At 39.7% G+C, this 23,091-nt stretch overlaps 1 protein-coding gene across 5 annotated transcripts in view; it reads right to left on the bottom strand.

Annotated features, from left to right (window-relative positions):
• The window catches only part of PARG (poly(ADP-ribose) glycohydrolase), a 123,617-nt gene extending 100,541 nt beyond the window's left edge, over window positions 1–23,076 (bottom strand). The window contains exons 1-6 of one of the 5 annotated variants that reach the window (XM_026481557.4): window positions 22,995–23,076; window positions 9,562–9,628; window positions 7,955–8,941; window positions 6,696–6,879; window positions 2,016–2,138; window positions 1,807–1,890 (exon numbers count right to left, since the gene is read on the bottom strand). In XM_026481557.4, the coding sequence (XP_026337342.2) occupies window positions 1,807–1,890; window positions 2,016–2,138; window positions 6,696–6,879; window positions 7,955–8,941; window positions 9,562–9,599 (1,416 nt within the window). In that variant the 5' untranslated portion in view covers window positions 9,600–9,628; window positions 22,995–23,076. Of the gene's footprint in view, window positions 1–1,806; window positions 1,891–2,015; window positions 2,139–6,695; window positions 6,880–7,954; window positions 8,942–9,561; window positions 9,629–14,883; window positions 15,198–22,566 lie in introns of those variants that run through there. The other 4 variants (XM_026481559.4, XM_026481556.4, XM_044378055.3 and 1 more) reach the window with 4 other exon arrangements.
• Window positions 23,077–23,091: the final 15 nt, after the last annotated feature.

Below are 23,091 nucleotides of genomic sequence, written 5' to 3'. Positions count from 1 at the left end.
AAAACAATGAAAAATTTAAATAATCCTGCTTATAAGGCCACAGGACCTAAGACAGTATTTCTCAAATGGAGTATAGATAGTATGCTTGGGTGGCCTGCTTCTGTTTTTCTAAGTTTATAATTGTGGTTTTGGAATACAAAGGGCAAAAGACAACCCACTGTAGGAATGAAGGCTGGTGCTTTAAGCAGATAAAAATGGTGAAAATTTTGAGCCATCCTAAGATATACAGCAGTACACAACTGTCAAATTTTACAGAATCTGGACCAAAGTGTTCACTAGCATATTTATTTGCAAACTGATGTTCTCCATACAGATCCCACATTCGCATCTACCGACATCCACCAACTGTTTGTGATTAATAAGTAGTAAAAACAAAATGAAGAATTTTTTTTCTTTTTAAAGTATTTTTTAAAGTTCTCAGCATACTATTTTGAGGTTCAGATCAGTGATTAAAAAACTTTTGTGCAAAAAGGGGATAAGGAGTATAAATTGTTTTCACTGTGGGGCGCCTGGGTGGCACAGCGGTTAGGCGTCTGCCTTCGGCTCAGGGCATGATCCCGGTGTTATGGGATCGAGCCCCACATGGGGCTCTTCTGCTATGAGCCTGCTTCTTCCTCTCCCACTCCCCCTGCTTGTGTTCCCTCTCTCGCTGGCTGTCTCTATCTCTGTCGAATAAATAAATAAATAAAAAATATTAAAAAAAAAAAATTTGTTTTCACTGTGATAATGAACGCAACTCAAATGATGGTCCATAATGCTTAAAATGCAAAAAAATCAAATTGATATAGCTGTAACTATAAGTACAAAGAGTTTATATTTAGTTTTATGCTTGCACATATGTAGTTAACATTATACTAAAATTAAGTAACCTCTGGCAGACACTGAGAATTTCTTCCATTTAAAAGGAGTACATTACAAGAGTGAGAACACTGTCCTTAAGGAATGAAATTTTCAAAATACATGACGGTACAACATCCAATGTTTTTTATGTAGAGAAAAAAGAAAAACAAACAGGAGCTATAGAAAGGTAGAGAAAGTTTAAGAGTAACTTGTTAAGTATAAACGGAAAAACAGTATAAAACCTGAGAAACTACACAACAAACTAAGTCTCTCAAAGAAAATGAAACCCATTTTCACACAAGTATAGAAAAATCTGTTATTGTTACAGTAACAAAACCCTTAAAAGTTTACATGGCTATCATGCCAAAAATAAACATATACTCACCCATATTTCAGATATTAGAAAAACAATCTAATGGTTGCTCTTATAGTCTTAAATAAAATTTAAAAAATCAAAAAATAAATTATTGCCAAAACGTAAGATTAATAAATACTTAGATTGCTAGAAGCTATATTAACAGCAATACAAAACAGAATGTTTAATGTATGCTTTAATCATTAGGAAACTCCATTCCCTTTGGGCAAATATTGCTAAAGTCATAATTCTTTCCTGATTTACTTTTAAAGACATTTCAGAAACATGATAATTCTAAAAAATAAAAGAGAAGCTTGGTCTGAAGGAAATTGGATGGGGAATCAAGAAACAAAGGTCTTATTCCAGGTTCTCCAAATTATTCTGTGTGGCTCCAGGCAAGTCATTTACAACTCTTGATTCTTCCACTCATTTGCTAGTGATGGAGTGGAAACCAAGAATGTCTCTTAAGAAAGTTCCTCAGAAAGCAAGCACTTTGCATACAAATAATGCTGTTACCGAGTCCATTAAAGATCAAAAAATCTCTTTGAGGGAGACACAAGGCCCATCTCTAAGAATTATACACCAGAGGCAACCATAGCAAGAACGACTACCTTCAGGTTTTGGGGGCGTGTGAATTTGTTGAGAAGTGCAGTCTGAATGAGCTCCCATCGGCTCCCTGCAGTTCGCTCACCATTCTTTAAAGGAAAAGGAAAAACAAATGAAATTATTCTAAGTTCTTTTGGATCAGAGAATCAGAAGTCAAACAAGCACATACTAAACTGTCTTTCAGAGACTAAAAGAACAACTGTTTTGTGCTTACTTCATCTTCCACAGGGTACAAGTTTTGTTCTGAACAAGGCATCTTAACATGCTTGTTGTCCCACAAATCTTTAAAATGTGTCGGAAAAGGTTTAGGAACTTCTCCGGCTCGCAAAAGGTCTACCTGAAAGAGAGGGAAACAAGGAAACTGTAAGTGCATAAAAACTAGGCGTACCTTCTACAAAATAATTCAAAGAAAGCAGCCAAAGCAAATGCTATAAAATACAGACCCGCTCCTTAGTAAGAAATCTCAGAAGTCCTCTCCAGCTGTTCCTGCTCCTTGTCTCCAGTTGATCAGTTTCCAAGTCATCATGTTTGCTCATCCCATCTCCATCCCATCTAGACTCCTGGTCCTCATTATTGCTTGCCTTCTAACCCTCCCCTAACTCCCACTGCTCCCAGACATTCACCCTCCGTAAAGCCCTTATCCCCACTTGGGAACAACCTTAATCTTTCTAAAGTATTCCCAGGCTCCTAATCCTATAATGGCTCCCCTCTACCTATAATGATTCCAAATGATGTTCCCAGTTTTTAACATCCTCTCTTACCCAAACACTGTCTGGTTAAATGTCTATCCTGACCTTCGACACTCGGCTCAATTTTCATTTCCTCTGAGAAGTCTTCAAAACCTTCAAAACCAGAGCACACCTGTTTCTCCTTCCCCCACTGGACTGTAAACTCCTTGAGAATAATAACCATTAACTGTGGATTTTAAATATTTATGACAGAGCCTGGCTTATGTGTTTTTGTAGGTATATGTGTAGATACTTACATATGTAAATACATACATACGTGCATACATACACATACACTACTTATAATAAGCATTAAATGTTTGAGGAAGAGGATATTTGAAACATGAAAGTTTTACATTTTGCCTATTCTGGACATTTCATATAAACGGAATCATACAATATGTGGCCTTTTGTGTCTGGCCTCTTTTGCTTAAATGTAATGTTTTCAGGTTCATCCATGTTGTAGCATGAATTAGTACTTCACTGCAAATAAACAATCACATAAATATAAAATGTGAACTGTAATATGTTATGAATGAGAGATTCATGGTGTTATGAGAACCTACTCTAGACAATTCCAACTTACCTGGCGAACTTACAGAAGGCTTCCATGAGGAGGTGGCAATTGAGCTGAACTCCAAAGTATAAAAAGAAGTTAACTACGAAAAAGAAGACAGGAAGCTTGTTCCTCAAAAAGGGAACAGCTTATGTAAAGGACGACTGTCTAATAGGCAGCTCATAAAAAGTCTGCACCTCAAGGGGTGGCTGGGTGGCTTAGTCAGTTAAGCATCCAATTCTCGATTTCAGCTCAGGTCATGATCTCAGGGCTTTGAGATCAAGCCCTGAGTCAGACTCTGCTCTGGGTGTGGGGCCCTCTTAGGATTCCCTCTCCCCCTCCGTCCCCCAATCCCGGGGCGGGGGAGGGGGGGGAGGAAAAAAATGTCTGCAACTCAAGAGAAATAAAGTTGTAGGCCATCTATACAGGTTAAAACCCTCACCATGGAGGAGACCACCCATAGAGAGAAAGTGAGAAGAAAACAGGACATATGAAAAAGCCTTGAGGAACTCTAGCAACATTTAAGGGCCACGTATGCCAGAAAAACTAAAGGAACATAAGACATGGCTAAGGAGGTAGGAAGAAAACTAGGATTATATGCTATCATGGATGGTGCTTATGGTCTGCACTAAAATGAGTTCTCTTGGTAAAATCTGCTGGTTAAATATATTAAGCATTTTCATATTAGAGTGTTAGTTCTTTTATTACAGGCTTTTCACAGTTAAAAATATACTTTAGAAAAAACAGATAAGTCAAATTTCCTAAGAACCCCTGAACTACTTCCATGCAGCACAATTTGATAATTACTGCCTCCTTATTTTTCATGTCTTATCTGAGCTCTTACATTACCTTTCTCTGTTTTCAACAGATCTTCACTTTGATTTTCCTTCCACACAGCTGAATGATTAATCCTGCTACAGTATAACTATTGAATGGATAGATATTTTAACAATTTCCAATACCTACAGACTCAAGTCCAACTCCTGACACCTGAAGCCCTCTATGATATGGACCTAATCCACTTTTCAAGTCTTGTCTTCCACCATTGCCCATCCAAATTCTAAGCTCTAGCAAACCAATCATTTTCCATGTCTAAAACTGTTTTTTTTTTTTAAAGATTTTATTTATTTGTTTGACAGAGAGAGAGACAGCCAGCGAGAGAGGGAACACAAGCAGGGGGAGTGGGAGAGGAAGAAGCAGGCTCCCAGCGGAGGAGCCTGATGTGGGGCTCGATCCCAGGACCCTGGGATCATGCCCCAAGCCGAAAGCAGACGCTTAACAACTAAGCTACCCAGGCGCCCCAAAACAGTTTTTCAACTACACAGCCTCTTCTTATAAAGATTATGTATCTACCTTGGAATTCTCTTGACTTTTTAACTCCCCCTCAAAACTTTCTGATTTTTTTTTTTTTAAGATTTATTTATTTATTTTAGAGAGAAAGAACGAGTGAGTGTGGGGGTGGAGGAGAGAGGAAGAGAGAAAAATCTCAAAGAGACTCCCTGCTGAGCATGGAACCTGATGCAGGGCTCCATCCCATGACCCTGATATCATGACTTGAGCCAAAATCAAGAGTCAGACCAACTGAGCCACCCAGGCACCCCTATGCTCATCTTTTAGAGCTCAGCTCAAACCCCACCCTGTTCAATGTTGCTTCCACCTCTAATCATGATAAAAGAATTCTATACCTCAAAACAACTAATCACATCTAGACTAAGTTGTACGATAAAAGGGTTTTTTAAAGTAGTTCCTGTGAAATCTAATATAGAGACTAAAAAAGGAGATCACTATTTAAAACTACCCAATGAGTGACAGAAATCTAAAATTGGATTATGAGGGGTGCCTGGCTGGCTCAGTCGGTGGAGCACGTGACTCTTGATCTTGGGGTCATGAGTTCAAGCCCTGTGTTGAGTGTAGACATTACTTTAAAAAAATAAAATCCAGGGGCACCTGGGTGGCTCAGTCAGTTAAGCATCTGACTTTGACTCAGGTCATGACCCCAGAGTCCTGGGATCTAGTCCCAAGTTGGGCTCCCTGATCAGTGGGGAGCCTGCTTTTTCCTCTCTCCCCTATTCATGCTCTATCGCTCTAATAAATAAAACCTAAAATAAATACATAAAATAAAATAAAATAAAATCTTTAAAATTGAATTATGGTGGGGCACCTGGGTGGCTCAGTTGGTTAAGTGTCTGCCTTCAGCTCAAGTCATGATCACAGGGTCCTGGGATTGAGCCCCACATCAAGCTCCCTGCTTGGTGGGGAGCCTGCTTTTCCCTCTCCCTGCCACTCCCCCTGCTTGTGCTCACTCTCTCTCTCTGTCAAATAAATAAATAGATGAAATCTTTAAAAAAAAAAATTGGGGGGCGCCTGGGTGGCACAGCGGTTAAGCGTCTGCCTTCGGCTCAGGGCGTGATCCCGGCGTTACGGGATGGAGCCCCACATCAGGCTCCTCCGCTATGAGCCTGCTTCTTCCTCTCCCACTCCCCCTGCTTGTGTTCCCTCTCTCGCTGGCTGTCTCTATCTCTGTCAAATAAATAAATAAAATCTTTTAAAAAAAAAATAAAAAATAAAAAATAAAATAAAATAAAATAAAAAAAAAATTGGATTGGGGTGTCGGGGTGCCTCAGTCATTAAGCATCTGCCTTTGGCTCAGGTCATGATCCCAGGGTCCTGGGATGGAGCCCTGCATGGGGCTCCCTGCTCAGCAGGAAGCCTGCTTCTCTTTCTCTCACTCCCCCTGCTTGTGTTCCCTCTCTCACTGTCTCTCTGTCAAATAAATAAATAAAATCTTAAAAAAAAAATTGGATTATAGTGATAGTTGCCTAACTCAGTAAATTAAATATCACTGAATTGAGTGAGCACTTAAGATGGGTAAACTTTATATTCCTCAATAAAGTTGCTTCTTCAAAAAAGAAGCTAGAGAAAGTATAAAAGAGGTTACTAGGGGCCAGTGAGAAATGGAAAGTTATTGTTTAGCAAATACAGTTTCTGCGTGACATGATGAAAAATTTCCAGAAATGAATAGTAGTAATAATTGTACAACACTGTGAATGTACTTAATGCCATTGAAATGTGCACTGAAAAATGGTTAAAATGGTAAACTTTATACTACGCACATTTAACCACAATTTTTAAAAATGAGGTTTCAGACATGTTGAGTTTGAGACACCTATGGGACAGTAACAGTGATGTCTAGAAAAATCTGAAGCCAGAAAACGGGGTAAAACTAGAGAATGATTTGAGGATACTTAACCATACACAACTTTGAACTTTAGGGACTAACCCACTACCTAATATACAGTGGATGCTTAACAAATATTGTCAACTGAATTTAAAACAAAAAGAAAGAAAAGAATCCAGTGAGTTTTTTTTTAAAAATACTGAAAAAGTCAATTTCCTTATCAGCTGACAATGATTCATCCTATGGATGAATAAAGTGCTATATTAAGTAAGCTATCATTGTATTTCTCCAAGCTATAGACTTCTTAGTACTTTATATATGCAGAAAAGAGAGGCAGTTTCTATGCCTTGGTCTGTTTTCCACGTTAATAAGTATCATAATAAATCAAGACTTAAGAGTCTTTTCTCTTTATAGGTAAGAAGTAATACCTACCCGAATAGTTACTGTGTGATTGGCAGATGGTCTCAAGAGAGGCAGCCGGATCCCACACCTAGGCATTCTTCTCATCTCCTCAATAGGAGTTCCAAGCCATTTCTTATCTGGAGAAAGGTGAGGTGGAATGTATTTAGGTATCTTCCTTTCTGTTCTTTGATGCTTGATTTCACATTGTTCTTTTCTAAGGTCAAAACAAATGCATTCAGTCACAAATCACTTACTATTTTAGTTTTATTAGATACAAGTAAAAAACTCACCCAAAATGTGATTGTTTAAAGCGTGCCAAGGGGCGCTCAGTCAGTTAAGCGTCTGCCTTCGGCTCAGGTCATGATCCCAGGATCCAGGACTGAGGCCTGCATTGGGCTCCCTGCTCAGGAGGGAATCTGCTTTTTCCTCTCCCTGTACCCCTCCCCCACTCTAGGTTGAGTGCTCTCTCTCTCTCACACATAAATAAATAAAATCTTAAAAAAAAAAAAAAAAAGTGTGCCAAGGCTTGCTCTCTCCTTGGTATTTATAATCAAAAGAAAAATTTATAAAACTTAGAGTAAAACTGAAGAGGTTATTTTCAAGTCTGTGGAGGAATTTCTAGAGACAGAAATCACCTTCCAAAAAATCAGACCACATAAGAATATGGGCACTGCCAAATGAGTCACGGTTCATAGTATCAGCTACTTCTCAGGTTTCTAGACAATAATTTTCAACAAAGTGAACTTATCGTGGCACACGTGATAGAAAATATCACAAAAATTACGGAGAGTAAGCTTTAAGATTCCATATGGGATAACTGTAAAAATGTGAGCTGTGTAATCAGACAGACTGGGATTTAAATCCCAGCATTACCAATCACAAGTTACAATTTCAGAGAATTCTCTAACTCAAATTTCAGTTTTCTCATTTGCAGAGTGAGTACAGTATCACCTGCCTACCCATCAGAGCATTAGAGAAATGCAGTATACGAAGACCTAGAAAAATGGATTAACAGAAGCTACTATCAACTGGGATATTTATATTCTGATAATCCCCAAAAATTTCAGAAGGAAAATCTTGAAACTAAAAAAATCCAATTAACAATATTTATTTACTTCTTGTTTTCTGTTTCTGGTCTTTTTGAATCTAGGTTTAAATTTACCACAAACAATTAACAGGAAACACAACTATTTCTTTGCTTCAGTATAAACCATAACTTTGTTAAACCCCCTTACAAAATTATAAAAAGTATTATACTATTGGAGATACTTTTTGTTGAAAAAAATTACCTTTTGTCCTCTGCTTTGGGCATTCTCATGAAATGATCTGTGATTTTAGAATCCTTTTTCCCATGTTGCTTGGAATTCCTGCATTCTACATTCAGGCTAGAAGTACTTCCAGGTGGTTTGGCATTTAAATCATTCATTCCACTCCGAGTCTCTCCTCCTTCAAATTGAAAATGTAATCGAATTTCACCTCCTTTAGAAGAAGACCGTTTCCTCAATTCAGTGTCAGCTTCTCTTGCTTGGAACCTTGAAGGTTTACTTGCTGTTTGGGAGGAATTGCTATCTTCTTGCTCATCAAAACCCGGACTTGTCTCTTCATCTGCTTCTGAGTCCTGACAACTATTTTTGGAATTATCCACATCCATTGGTGACTCAGGTTCACTTTCTTTCTCAAAGGGAGGAGAATTTCCCAAACTACTTTCTTGTCTACTTAATTTGTTGGCATTTTTCAGTTCAGTACCAACATCCTCAGAGCCGATGTCCGACAAGGGACTCTCTGGAACCACATCTATCTCTTCCTGCTGACAACCTGCACAATCTTCTACAGGATAGCAAGACTTGCTGCACTTCTGGTGGCTTCTGGCTTCTCTAGCGTGTTCACCTTCTGTGGTCTGCTTTGCATTTGTAAACTTCACAGGTGTCAAAAACTGTTGGTTATCTCTACTTCCCTCACTATCTGTGTCACTGCGATCATCATTTCGGGGTGATTGATCAACATTAGCATTACTGAACTGCTCTGGTACCAGAGTTACTGTTGAAGGTTCACTTTCTAAAAGACGCTCTGTATGTTTCCCTTCATTTTGCCACTTACACATAGCTGCAGTCTGATGCTGGTTCAAATATTGTGTACTTTTTTCAACAGGTGATTTACCAAGACTTAGCTGAGAAACATTTTCTAATTTTTCCATATTATGTTGATAAAAGTTATCTTTTTGTACAGAACTCATCATGGATTCCACTCTTGTATTGTTGTTTTCTTTACTATGCAAACTACAACAGAATAGAAAGAACTAATGAGACAACAGAACTTATGATACAATAAAAAGAATTTATGGTATAAAAAAATCACTTATCCAATCACACTCCCAGTGTCACAGCAATAATTAAACTACTGGTGATTACCTAAACACAGAGCATGCTCTTTCCTGACTCCATGACTTTGCACATATGCTTATAATGCTCTTTCCCCAACTCTATGCCTGGGAAACATCTGCCCTTCCTTTAAATGTTAAACTTCACTCCCTCCTGGCAGGCCTTCCTGCAAGGTAAAGCTAATTCTTTATTCTATATGCTAACCACTACTGTTCTCTGTTTATATCTTTACTGCCTATTTATCACACTATGTAATAATCACGTATTTTTGCATCTGCCACCAGTATACTGTAAGTATCGTAAAGACAGAGGCTATATTTTTCTTTCATCTCTCTGTATGTCAAGTATATAGGACAGACCCTAGCACATGAGACCCTCTAAAAAATTATTATTTATAAGCTGAAAGAATGAATAAATATAAAGAAAAATGGGAAAGCAAGGAGAAAAAGTAGCCCGAAGCAAGATAAAACATTCATATATCACGTTATTCATTTTTCTATACAGGCACGTTTCTATACCTTTCTGATTCAGTTGTCTTGATTCCTTTAGTGTCCATCCAACTGGTAATAGTCTTTTGCTTGAAAACTGTAAAAAAAAAAAAAAATTACGCACACCAAAACAATTATGTATACGCATACCTGCCTTTAAAGATAAAAGACCTATAGCAGCATTTATACATGTAAGGCATTGTGCTAGGTTCTGTGAATTAAACAGAGATTAATCATTCCTTTCACACTCGAGCAATGGGAGATAAGACAGAAATATAAACGCATTTGACATAGACTAGAAAGTGACAGGCCCCTGAGACAGCTCGTATGGCCTAATGGATGAGAGTACAGGTTCTGAAATCAAATCACCTGGATTCAAATCCTAGCTCTCCCATTAGATTCCTATGTGTCTTTGCGAGGGATCATTTTTCCTGTCTCTCAGATTCCTTATTTGTAAACTTGCAAATTAACAGTACCTCCCCTGGGCTTCTTATGAGGTTTAAATTAAATAACACATGCAAGGTGTTTAAGGCACAATCTGGTACATGCTCAGTAAATGTTGGTTCTTAACTACCTTTAGTATTAAAAGAGATCCTGATAAAGAATTCAGGTATTTCCAAGAAAAGACTACTTAAGGGAACTGGAGTAAGTGGGACAATCTGATTAAGTAGGGCTTGAATTGTTCCTTGAAGAATAAACATGTAGTCACATAAAGGGAAAATCATAAGCAAAGGCACCAATGACAGGGAAATATAAAGAACTTAAAAAGAAAGCAACAGAAAATATTATTGAGAAGTCAGCTAGAACCATATCATAGAGGTTCTTGAATAACCCACAAAAAAGAGGTACAAAAAAGTCTCAGATAACACTCAGAGCTGTAATTCCAGAACTCAAATCTAAGAGGTGCCCAGTCATGCACGATACATACCCTGGAGGGCAAATCTGAAGGGCCAAGAAGGAAGAGCCTATTGGTAGAAACTAGCAAGAAAGCTATTGGTCTAGGTCAATGATTTCCAAAACATCTGAATCATCAGGGGGCTGGTAATTAATGGATCCTAGAGCCAGGCCCTAGACCTACTATGTATGATAATGGAGTCACAAGGGAATCTGTATTTTTTTCAAAAAGTGATTTTGATGATCATCAACTAGGTTGGAGAGCTAATGGTGAAGGACCAAAATTAGTCATTGTGAGAATAGAGAATAAAAGTTTAGAAATAAGGTGGAAGATACACTGAGAGCTGTGAGTCCTGGAGTTTCACAGTGGGGTTGAGCTTCAGCTGCCCAGAGTGACCACCTGCTCAGTAACTTACCTCACCTTGCTTCTTTCTCTGCCCTATCTCTCTTCCCACTTCCCCCACCAGGGATCCACCTTGCATCAGAAAAGCGACCACTTTCTGCAAGGTAGGAGGTGTGGAGAAGTGAATCTGAGGCAATATATGGGAAGGTAGACCCTGGGGGGGGGGGGGGGGGGCTCAGTCAGCACGCTACCAGCAAGTGATAGACCTGCAGACCACAAAATCAGAACTTTTAGAAGTCTGCTCCAGTAACATTGCTCCAGTAGCTAAGTTTGGGGGCGTGGGGGTGGAACCTTCACTGGTACAGTGTGGTCTCAGAACCCTCAGGGTCACAGAAAAACTGTCAGTGCCCGAGTACGGCAGAGCTCCCAGGTATCCGAGCAGGGATGCCAGCTGCAGAGTGAGCCGAAGAGTGGGCTCTCAGCTCAGGGTTGCCATAAAACATGATCCCCACTTCAAGCAGGGGCCCAACAAGCAGCAGATCTGGGGAGACTCCCCTTCCTCCCCTGGGAGGAGCTGCCATGAGGGTGTCACAGGAATCTACTGGGTTTAACAGGGATCGTGTGCCAGAGATAGAAATGCTCGGTCACAGGCTGGGTGAGTATGGAGTGTGGACAGAGACCAGGGAGACAGGAGTGATTGCTTTTCTCTGAGGGTGCACTGAAGAGTGGGGGCCCCAAGCTCTTGGCTCCTCTGGGGACAGAGATTGGGAGGCTGCCACTTTCATTCTCAACCTCTAAAGCTGTGCGGAAAAGCCTTCAGGGAACAAAAGCTACAGATAGCACACCTGAGCAGATTACTTAGCCTGGCCCCTGGCAAGGGCAGTGCAATGCCCCACAGGGCAAATCCGCCAGAAGATCAGCAAGAACTTCCAGCCAAGTTTACCAATGAATGAGAACCGCAAATCTCCAGCACTAGCAGACTACAAAACCTAGAATTCATGGCTTTTTTCCCATGATTCTATGTCTTTCAACTTTAATTTTTTTAATTTTCTTTATTTTCTTCTTTTTCTTTTTCTTGAATTATTCTTCCTTCCTTTTTCAACCAACCTCTTATCAATTCCTTTTTCAAAATCTTATTTTTCATTTTTACAGTCATATGCCATCCCTTCATTGTATTTAACCTTATTATATATATATGTGTGTATATGTATATATGTCTTTCTTTAAAATTTTGGGATGCAGTGTCTTCTAACAGACCAAAACATACCCAAACGCTAGTGTATGGCTCTGTTCTATTCATCTGCCTGATCACATTTTTTAAAAAATTTTTCATCTTTCTTTTTTCAACCAACTTCTCATCAATTCCGTTTTAAAAATTTTTTTAATTTTCATTTTTACAGTCATATCCCTTCCCTTCATTGTATTTAACCTTATTTTTGTACATATGTAAGTTTTTCTTTCTTTAAAATTTTGGGATGCAGTTTCTTCTAAAACACCAAAATACATCCAAACTCTAGTATATGGCTCTGTTCTATTCACAAGCCTGATCATATTTTCTTTCTTTTTTTCTTTTTTCTTTTCCCCCGCCCCGTTTTGGATCTCTTCAGATTTGTTTAGTGTATGTTTCTCTGGGGTCGTTGTTACCCTTTTAGCAGTTTGTTCCCTCATTCATCGATTCTTCTCTCAACAAAATAACAAAATGGAAAAATTCACCTCAAAAAATAGAACTAGAGGCAGCTAGTTCTCCCAGGGACCAACTCCCAGGGACCTAATCAATACGGACATTATTAAGATGTCAGAACTGGAGTTCAGAATAACAGTTATAAAGATAATTAATAGCTGGGCTTGAAAAAAGCATAGAAGACACTAGAGAATCTGTTTCTGGAGAAATAAAATCTAACCAAGTTGAAATCAAAAAGGCTATTTATGAGATGCAATCAAAAATGGAGGCTCTAACTGCTAGGATAAATGAGGCAGAAGAGAGAATTAGTGACACAGAAGACCAAATGATGGAGAATAAAGAAGCTGAGAAAAAGAGAGAGAAGCAACTACTGAATCATGAGGGGAGAACTTGAGAGGTAAGTGATACCATAAAGCGAAACGATATTAGAATAATTGGGATCCCAGAAGAAGACGAGAAAGAGGAGCAGCAGGTATATGGGAGCAAATTATACTGGAGAACTTCCCTAATTTGGGGAAGGAAACAGGCATCAAAATCCAGGTGGCTCAGAGAACCCCCCTCAAAATCAATAAAAATAGGACTGGCATGATATATTTAGGGTACTAAACGAGAAAAATATGCAGCCAAGAGTACTTTACCCAGGTAGGCAGTCACTGAAAATAGAAACAGAGATAAAAAGCTTCCAGGACAAACAGAAACTAAAAGAATTTGCAATCACCAAACCAGCTCTACAAAAAATATTAAAAGGGGTCATCTAAGCAAAGAGATAGCCCAAAAGTAACATAGACCAGAAAGGAACAGAGACACTATACAGTAACAGTCACCTTACAGGCAATACAATGGCACTAAATTCATACCTTTCACTAGTTACTCTGAAAGCAAGTGGCCTACATGTCCCAATCAAAAGACACAGGGTATCAGATTGGATATAAAAAGCAAGACCCATCAATATGCTGCCCGCAAGAGACTCATTTTAGACCAAAAGACACCTTCAGATTTAAAGTGAGGGGATGGAAAAACATTTACCATGTTAATAGACATAAAAAAAAAAAAAATGCTGGGGTGGCAATCCTTATGTCAGACAAATTAGATTTTAAACAAAAGGCTGTAATAAGAAATGAGGAAGGACACTATATTATAAAGAGTCTATCCAACAAGAAGATCTAACAATTGTAAATATTTATGCCCCTAACATGGGAGCAGCCAATTAATAACAAAATCAGAGAAACACATAAAAAATAATACAATAACAGTAGGGGACTTTAACACCCCCCTCCCTGAAATGGACAGATCATCTAAGCAAAAGATCAACAAGGAAATAAGGGCTTTAAATGCCACACTGGACAAGATGGATTTCACAGATGTATTCAGAACATTACAACTCAAAGCTACAGAATACACACTCTTCTCTAGTGCACGTGGAACACTCTCCAGAATAGATCACATTGTGGGTCACAAATCATATCTCAATCAGTACCAAAAGACTGGGATCATTCCCTGCATATTTTTGGACCACAATGCTTTGAAACTCGAACTCAATCACAAGAGGAAAGTTGGGAAGAACTCAAATACATGGAGGCTAAAGAGCATCCTACTAAAAAATGAATGGGTCAACCAGGAAATTAAAAAAGAATGTAAAAAATTCAAGGAAACAAATGAAAATGAAAACACAACTGTTCAAAACCTTTGGGATGCAGCAAAGGCAGTCCTAAGAGGGAAGTATATAGCAATACAAGCCTTTCTCAAGAAACAAGAAAGATCTCAAATACACAATCTAACCTTACACCTGGGGAAAGAACAGCAAATAAAGCCTAAACCCAGCAGAAGAAGAGAAATTAGAAAGATCAGAGCAGAAATCAATGAAATAGAAGCCAAAAGAACAGAACAGATCAAAGAAACTAGGAGCTGGATCTTTTAAAGAATTCATAAGACTGATAAACCCCTGGCCAAACTTATCAAAAAGAAAAGAGGAAGGACCCAAATAAATATAATCATGAATGAAAGAGGAGAGATCACAACCAACACCGAAAAAATACAATTATAAGAACACTATGAGCAACTATCTGCCAACAAATTAGACAATCTGAAAGAAATGGATGCATTCCTAGAGGCGTATAAACTACCAAAATTGAACCAAGAAGAAACAGAAAACTTGAACAGACCCATACTCAGCAAGGAAATTGAAGAAGTAATCAAAAATCTCCCAGCAAACAAAACCTAGGGCCAGATGGCTTCCCAGGGGTATTCTACCAAACATTTAAAGAAAAATTAATACCTATTCTTCTGAAACTGTTCCAAAAAACAGAAATGGAAAACATCCAAACTCATTTTATTAGGCCAGCATTACCTTGATCCCAAAACCAGACGAAGACCTCACCAAAAAGGAGAATTACAGACCAATATCCCTGATGAACATGGATGCAAAAATTCTCACCAAAATACTAGCCAATAGGATCCAACAGTACATTCAAAGGATTATTCACCACGACCAAGTGGAATTTATTCCTGGGCTGCAAGGATGGTTCAACATCTGTAAATCAATCAATGTGAAACACTACATTAATAAAAGAAAGGACAAGAGCCATATGATACTCTTAACAGATGCAGAAAAAGCATCTGACAAAGTACAACATCCTTTCTTGACTAAAACTCTATACAGTGTAGGGTGCCTGGGTGGCTCAGTAGTTAAGTGTCTGCCTTCAGCTCAGGTCATGATCCCAGGGTCCTAGGATCGAGTCCCACTTCAGGCTCCCTGCTCAGCGGGAAGCCTGCTTCTCCCTCTCCCACTCCCCCGCTTGTATTCCCTCTCTCACTATCTCTCTGTCGAATAAATAAATAAAATCTTAAAAAAAAAAAAAAAACTCTATACAGTGTAGGGATAGAGGGTACATACCTCAGTATCATAAAAGCCATCTATGAAACACCCACAGTGAATATCATTCTCAATGGGGAAAAACTGAGAGCTTTTCCCCTAAGGTCAGGAACATGGCAGGGATGTCCACTATCACCACTGCTGTTCAACATAGTACTAGAAGTCCTAGCCACAGCAATCAGACAACAAAAAGAAATAAAAGGCATCCGAATCAACAAAGAAGTCAAACTCTCACTCTTTGCAGATGATGTGATACTTTATGTGGAAAACCTAACAGACTCCACCCAAAATTTCTAGAACTCATACAGCAATTCAGCAACATGGCAGGATGTAAAATCAATGCACGGAATCATTTGCATTTCTATACACCAACAACGAGACAGAAGAAAGAGAAACTAAGGAGTCAAACCCATTTACAATTGCACCCAAAACCTTAACATACCTAGGAATAAATCTAACCAAAGAGGCAAAGGATCTGTACTCAGAAAACTATAGAATACTCATGAAAAGAAATTGAGGAAGACACAAAGAAATGGAAAAGCGTTCCATGTTTATGGATTGGAAGAACAAATAGTGCAAAAATGTCTACACTACCTAGAGCAATCTACACATTCAATGCAATCCCTATCAAAATACCATCAACTTTTTTCACAGAAATGGAACATATAAACCTAAAATTTGTAATGGAACCAGAGAAGACCCTGAATAGCCAGAGAAATGTTGAAGAAGAAAACCAAAGCTGGTGGCATCACAATTCTAGACTTCAAGCACTATTACAAAGCTGTAATCATCAAGACAGTATGGTACTGGCACAAAAACAGACACATAGTTCAATGGAACAGAACAGAGAACTCAGAAATGGACTCTCAACTCTATGGTCAACTAATCTTTGACAAAGCAGGAAAGAATATCCAAAGGAAAAAAAAAAGTCTCTTCAACAAATGGTGGTGGGAAAATTGGACAGGCACATGCAAAAGAATGAAACTGGACCATTTCCTTACATCATATACAAAAATAGACTCAAAATGGATGAAAGACCTAAATGTGAGACAGGAATCCACCAAAATCCTTGAGGAGAACACAGGCAGCAACCTCTTCAACCTTCGCCACAGCAACTTCTTGCTAAACATATCGCCAAACGCAAGGGAAGCAAGGGCAAAAATGAACTACTGGGACTTCATCAAGATAAAAAGCTTTCACATAGGCAGAAGACATGAACAGACATTTCTGCAAAGAAGACATCCAAATGGCCAACAGACACATGAAAAAGTGCTCAACATCACTTGGCACCAGGGAAATACAAATCAAAACCACAATGAGATACCACCTCATACCAGTCAGAATGGCTAATATTAACAAGCCAGGAAATGACAGATGTTGGCAAGGATGTGGAGAAAGGAGAACCCTCCTACACTGTTGACAGGCATGCAAGCTGGTGCAGCCACTCTGGAAAACATGGAGGTTCCTCAAAAAGTTGAAAATAGAGCTACCCTACAACCCAGCAATTGCACTATTCGGTGTTTATCCCAAAGATACAAATGTAGTAATCCGAAGGGGCACCTGCACTTAATGTTTATAGCAGCAATGTCCACAATAGCCAAACTATGGAAAGAGCCTAGATGTCCATCGACAGATGAATGGATAAAGATGTGGAGAATATATATATATATATATATATATATATATATATAATGGAATATTATACAGCCATCAAAAATTGAAATCTTGCCATTTGCAATGGCGTGGATGGAACTAGAGGGTATTATGCTAAGTGAAATAAGTCAATCAGAGAAAGACAATTATCATATGATCTCACTGATATGTGGAATTTGAGAAATAAGGCAGAGGATCATAGGGGAAGAGAGGAAAAAATGAAACAAGAAGAAACCAGAGAGGGAGATAAACCATAAGAGATTCTTAATCTCAGGAAATAAATTGAGGGTTACTAGAGTGGAGGGGGGTGGGAGGGATGGGGTGGCTAGGCGATGGACACCTGGGAGGGTATGTGTTGTGGTGAGTGCTGTGTATTGTGTAAGACTGATGAATCACAGACCTGTACCCCTGAAATAAATAATACATTATATTTTTTAAAAAAGTTGAGAAATGAGCTATCACAGACTTCACAATGATTTAAGTTAAGGGTGACACTAAGCTTTAAGTTTCATAGACTTGAAAGATGGTTATAGCATCAAGTAAAAATGCAGACTATAAGAAAACTGGAGGGGCACCTGGGTGGCTCACTCAGTTAAACATCTGCCTTAGGCTCAGGTCATGATCCCAGGGTCCTGTAAGGGAGTCCTGAATCGGGCTCTTCGCTCAGCAGGGAGCATGCATGCTTCTCCCTCTGCTTGCCGCTCCCCCTGCTTGTGCTCTCTCTCTGACAAATAAATAAATAAAATCTTAAAAAAATTTTTTTAAAAAAGAGGGCTTTGCCACCCTTCCGTGTAAGGGGTGGCGCCTACATCCCTGCTCTTTAAAAAAAAAAAAAAAAAAAAGAGACAACTGGATTTAGGGGAAAATATGATAAGATCAACATGAACATACTAAATTTGAGATGCCAAAGAGATAACTAGATAGAAATGACCAGCAGACAACAGCAAAAGTAGAATTGGTGGCTCAGTAGAGGAAGATGCAACATAAATAAACGCAAACCACAATTGACATAAGCATTAAAAATAAGCATGCCTTCAAAATTAACTGTACTGCCTATGGATTAAATGCATATAAGTTTAAGAAATGTACATAAGTATAAGAAAATATAAAATGTTAAACATTCTCAACTATTCTCCAAACTGCAATGTAAGAACCTAGGCACCTTAAGTCACAGATTTATTGTCAATTGCTTATGTCTCCTCAAACTCCTCAAACACCATATCATAAGCAAAAGAGATGCTATCCTAAATATATGAAAATCAACAGCTTTATCACTGTATTTGAGTGCCATATAATTCATTCCTTACATAAAATACTAACATTCCAACTAGTAAAAATCTTTGATCAGCATTTTAAAAATAGTTTCCGTCACAAAAAAAGTAATTATATTTTTCTTGTTAAACACCACTATTTCAGTGATTTTTATTAAGTTAGTACTTCCACATAAAATCAGGCTTCAGAGAAAAAAAATAAGCTTCAATCAGAAGAGGATTAACTACTTGATTCCAAGACTTCTTCTATAGTTCCATCTTTCTCTATTTAATTTCATTACATCAAACACAAGTGTAGAAAATCCTCAAATTACAAAGCAGCAAGGAGCCAGAAATTAACTTTTTGAGTCAGTGTGGAGTTTAGAACACCTCTCACCATAAATACAAGGATTAAATGGTATGCAATGGCTAGGTTCCAATAACACACATGAAGCACAGCACTACGAGGGCAAGTCTATAGAACTGAAAGACTGCGTACATTATTTCATTAGAAACTACAAAGTGTTCAACTCTTACACTGAGAATGTGTCCTCTCTCCAGCTTCAAGTTTCCTATTATAATTCCTGAAGCCTGTGAACAGCATAAAGGAGGAGGAGCAAGAGCTGAAGAAGCAATATTTCCTGATAATAAACATTCCTCGGTCCTTCTGAGAGCCCTATTTCTTGTTCCAATACCACTATTTCTGGCTTTCAAACATTCTTTTGCAATACACCACAGGACTGCTTCAGAATTTTTCCCCCTTATTCCTGAAATGAGCATAAAATTATGCTTCCCACGTTATCTTGTAATTTTTCTTTTTACTAGAAATAATCACAGCAAACAAAAAGGAGGGCAGTAGGAGGTGATGAAAAAGATACAAGATCTGGAGTCAAACAAGATCTTGGACCGAGATCTTTGCTCAGTCACTTACTACTACTTCATTTCTTTGAGCTTCTATTTTCTTACCTATAAAATAGGGTTAGCAGTAAATACCTACTTCGAGGCTTATGTAGATCAATGAGAGAATATACTAAGTGTCCAGTTTCACAAAGCTGAAATTCAACAAATGTATTCTTTCCCAACACTTTCATCCAATCTCTTTTTCACTGAGATTAGTAGTTCTCTAACTTTATTCTGATTTCACACGATTTACACTTAATCTCCTTAGGAACATCACTCAGTAACCAGTGTATTTCAATGTTCAATGAGCAAATCAATTAAGTGCTGCTATGGACACAGGGAAAAGACACAAAATGCTTTGAAATTCACCTTCATTTTAAAGGAACACCCCACCTCCACAAAAAGTCTCCTTCCTCCAGCACCAGCAAGATAAGGTATCTGAAGCAAGGGTATGGTGAGACCAAAGAGATGGAGAGTGGGAGTTCTGAGATGAGGAAAGAGGTCTGAAGATGCTTTTGACAGCACTGAGGCTGAAGGAATGATATGGAGGAAAGGGAAAAACCGGCTCCAGCTCTCCCACCCCCTGTACCGCAACCACCACCACCACCCACCACTGACCTACATTTAGACCATGCCTGGATCAGGGAAAGAAACTCTAGGTAGTTATAAAAGGCAGAAAAGAGGAGCTCCCATCAGAAGGTGAATAGCATCCTGAGTTCTGCCTACATGCAGATTTGCAGATTCCAACCAATATAAGAAATATGCCCAGGGGGGTAAATAACACAAAATTTAAAGATGTTGAATGAATATCCATTTCCTTTTCTCACTTACTCTCCTAACTATATACTAGAATTTTAAATACCGAGCTCCTAAAAGAATTCCAAATTTGAAACAATAGTTTTTGCTTAGACTCTGAACATTTCATTAATTGGTGTCCTGTACCCAGCATACAAAAACATTTACACATATCAAGTACAGCCCAAGTATTAATTTGGTTCCTCTTCTGCAGAAATCTGCAGAAAACAGGAAGATCCAACCATGAGGACTGACTGCCCCCCTCCACTTGCAACAAACTCTTCCACCTTTATATGCAAATAAAGTTAATGGGCCCACAAATTAGCCTCTTGCAGAAGTCAGATACAATACTTGGAGGTCACTCTCAGTTGTCCCTCTCCTCCACTCTCCTTCACCAACTTCTCTGAAATCTACGGCCTAAATCTTAAATCCATTCTTTCCCCTCCATCTTCAAAACAGCACCAATATCAAAAGAACAGGTACATCACTTTTTGGACAACTGCATTTGTTTCCTGCAACTGGTCTCCTTGTCTACTCTTGATTTTCTCTAACCCAGCGTTATATAAACGACTTTTTTTTTTTTTAGTGAAATACAGACAACGTAAGAATTCGTCATACATAATAGGTATTACCTCATAAAACATGTTTGTAATAAATATGGCATATTGGGGCGCCTGGGTGGCGCAGTCGTTAAGCGTCTGCCTTCAGCTCAGGGTGTGATCCCGGCGTTATGGGACCCAGCCCCACCCACATCAGGCTCCTCCGCTATGAGGCTGCTTCTTCCTCTCCCACTCCCCCTGCTTGTGTTCCCTCTCTCGCTGGCTGTCTCTATCTCTGTTAAGTAAATAAATAAAATCTTTTTTAAAAAATATGGCATATTTACCCAATTCATAGTTTTCTTACTCTGGGTACCAGGGGAAATTTATACAGAGGACTGCAGTCAGAGAAGTCCTAAGGCCACTAAGCCATCTTTTCTAAAATATCAACCAAATGTTATCTCCCTTTTTAAAAGGTTTCAGTGGCTCCCCACTAACCACAGAATAAAGTCCAAACTCCTTGAAATGGCACTAAAATTTGTCCATAGTAAGTTCTGCCTTCCTCCTGGCCTCAAGTCCTGTTACTCCTGTCCTTTCATGCTCCAGTCCTACCACCTTTGCACATGCCATTTCCTCTACATATTCAATTCTTTCTCTCCTTGATCCATATAGCAAATCCTGCTCATCCTTCAATATTTAGTTGAGGTCTACTCCCCACTGCCTCTAAGTCGTGAGAGAACTAAGTATACACCATTCACCCAAAGACTGCCTGACCTCTGGCCAGCCTCTTACACTGTTGACAAATGCATCCTTTTTAAAATGTTCTCTTTTCTGCATGACACAAGAAAAGCCAGGCTTTCATCCTACTCTTTTGGCTGCTTCTCTTCAGTCTACTCTTAGATAATGGTGTTTCTAAAGTTTCTGTCCTAGGTCACCTTTATTTTGTCTACATGCTTTATATGATCTAATCTACTTCCACAGCATCAATTATCACATTTATGCCAAGAATCCCCAAATCTATATTTCCAGCACAAATATATTTCTTACAAGGTATAAACCCACAGCTCCCATTCTCTCTGAATCCATCCATTTCTTTCCTTCCCTACTGCCAACAACCAAGTATAAACCATCACTATCTCCCACCTAGACTAACTCCTTTAGTCTTAGGCCTGCACTTTCGCTCCCTTTCAATCCATTCTTCATTTTCTACACACCAGCCAGAGACCTTAAAAAAAAAAAAAAGTGTGTGCATGCACATATATATAGTCACTTCCCCACTGAAAATGCATTAAAAGCTTCTCATTGCCCTTAGAGGTAAAGTTCAAAACTCTCAGCACCGTATATTTCCCAGTATGATCTGATCTTTGCCTACCTCCCTGCAGCCCTCTCACTACTCTCTCCTGCTGACAGTATGCACCAGCTGCACTTCAGGAACACTTCCTTACTTCCTCTTTTCTAGCTAACTCTTCATCCATTTTCTGTCCTCAAAATAAGCACCTCATCTTCTGGGAGATTATCTTTGATCCCAGACTGGATTAAGACTCCTAACTCCTACCATAATGATGTATGTCCCTCACCTGTCAGCATGTGGACTTCTGTAATTGTTTATCTCTCCTGATAGATTTTAGGATCTGAAGACAGAGCCCAAGTTACTCTTGTTCAACACTGTATGCCAGAAACAAGCACAATGCCAGCTAATACTAACAGCTCTGCAACCCCAGGATGTAAAATCTGAACCAGGATAAGTTGTGACCTTCTTTGTACCTTTCTTTCCATCTAAAAGGCTGAAGCTTCCATACACAATTAGACTTCCTTAACAACTAAGGCAATTTCCCTTCTCAGTCAAACCCGGGGAAAGCAAACAGGTGGAGTCTACTGCCATTTTCCGCCTTGTGAGCGACTGCTCATCAGGGTTTCTCACATCACCAATCCCAACGAGGAAAATGCGGCCGCATTCCCCTACTAGTGGCCTTAGTGGCTCGGCAAAACGGCCTCAGAGTGGTGGACACAAAACCAGAAAGGGGTGACTGGAGTCCCTGGGTCCCCAGACAGAGACCAAGAAGAGGTTGGGGCCAAAGCCGAGGACAAAAATCTTTATTTTCCCCACGTACCAAGCGAGGTGGAGCTGCCTCTGTGCGGTCCCGCCCGCCCCGGGACGCAGCCTGACGAGGACGGTGGGACCCTGAACTGCACGGGAGCGTCCTTGGAATCGAGGACGCGCCTCTGCCTGCCGGGGAAGCTCCGGGCGTCCGAGGCGGCCGGCGGAGAAGTTGCAGCGGCGCCCCAGCGGGGTCGCTTGGTGCAGGGCTCACAGCCGGGGCCCGCACTCATGCTTGGGACCCGCAGCGCAGAGTCCCCGGGCCGGCCCGGGCGGAGAGCCTCATTCACTAACCCTAAGAGGGACGGACTGCGCCTCCTCGGCGCCTCCTGGCACCATTCCCTCTCTGCCGCTGCCTGTTTCTGAAGTTGCTGCTCCGCCGGCCTCCCAAGCCAAGCCCTAGCCAGTCGCCTGCCTTCCCTCTTCCACAGGCACCCCCACCTGCCTCAGGATGCGCCGCTTTGATTCTGGCTTGGTTCACTTTCCCACCACCGGAAGGCTGCCGTCAGGCGCTTCCGGTTTCCGGGACGTATAATGT

This window comes from Ursus arctos, unplaced genomic scaffold (genome assembly GCF_023065955.2).
Source record: "Ursus arctos isolate Adak ecotype North America unplaced genomic scaffold, UrsArc2.0 scaffold_7, whole genome shotgun sequence".
Classification (NCBI taxonomy): Eukaryota; Metazoa; Chordata; class Mammalia; order Carnivora; family Ursidae; genus Ursus; species Ursus arctos.
Note: the sequence above shows the minus strand (reverse complement) of the source record. Positions and strands in the feature narration are given on the sequence as shown.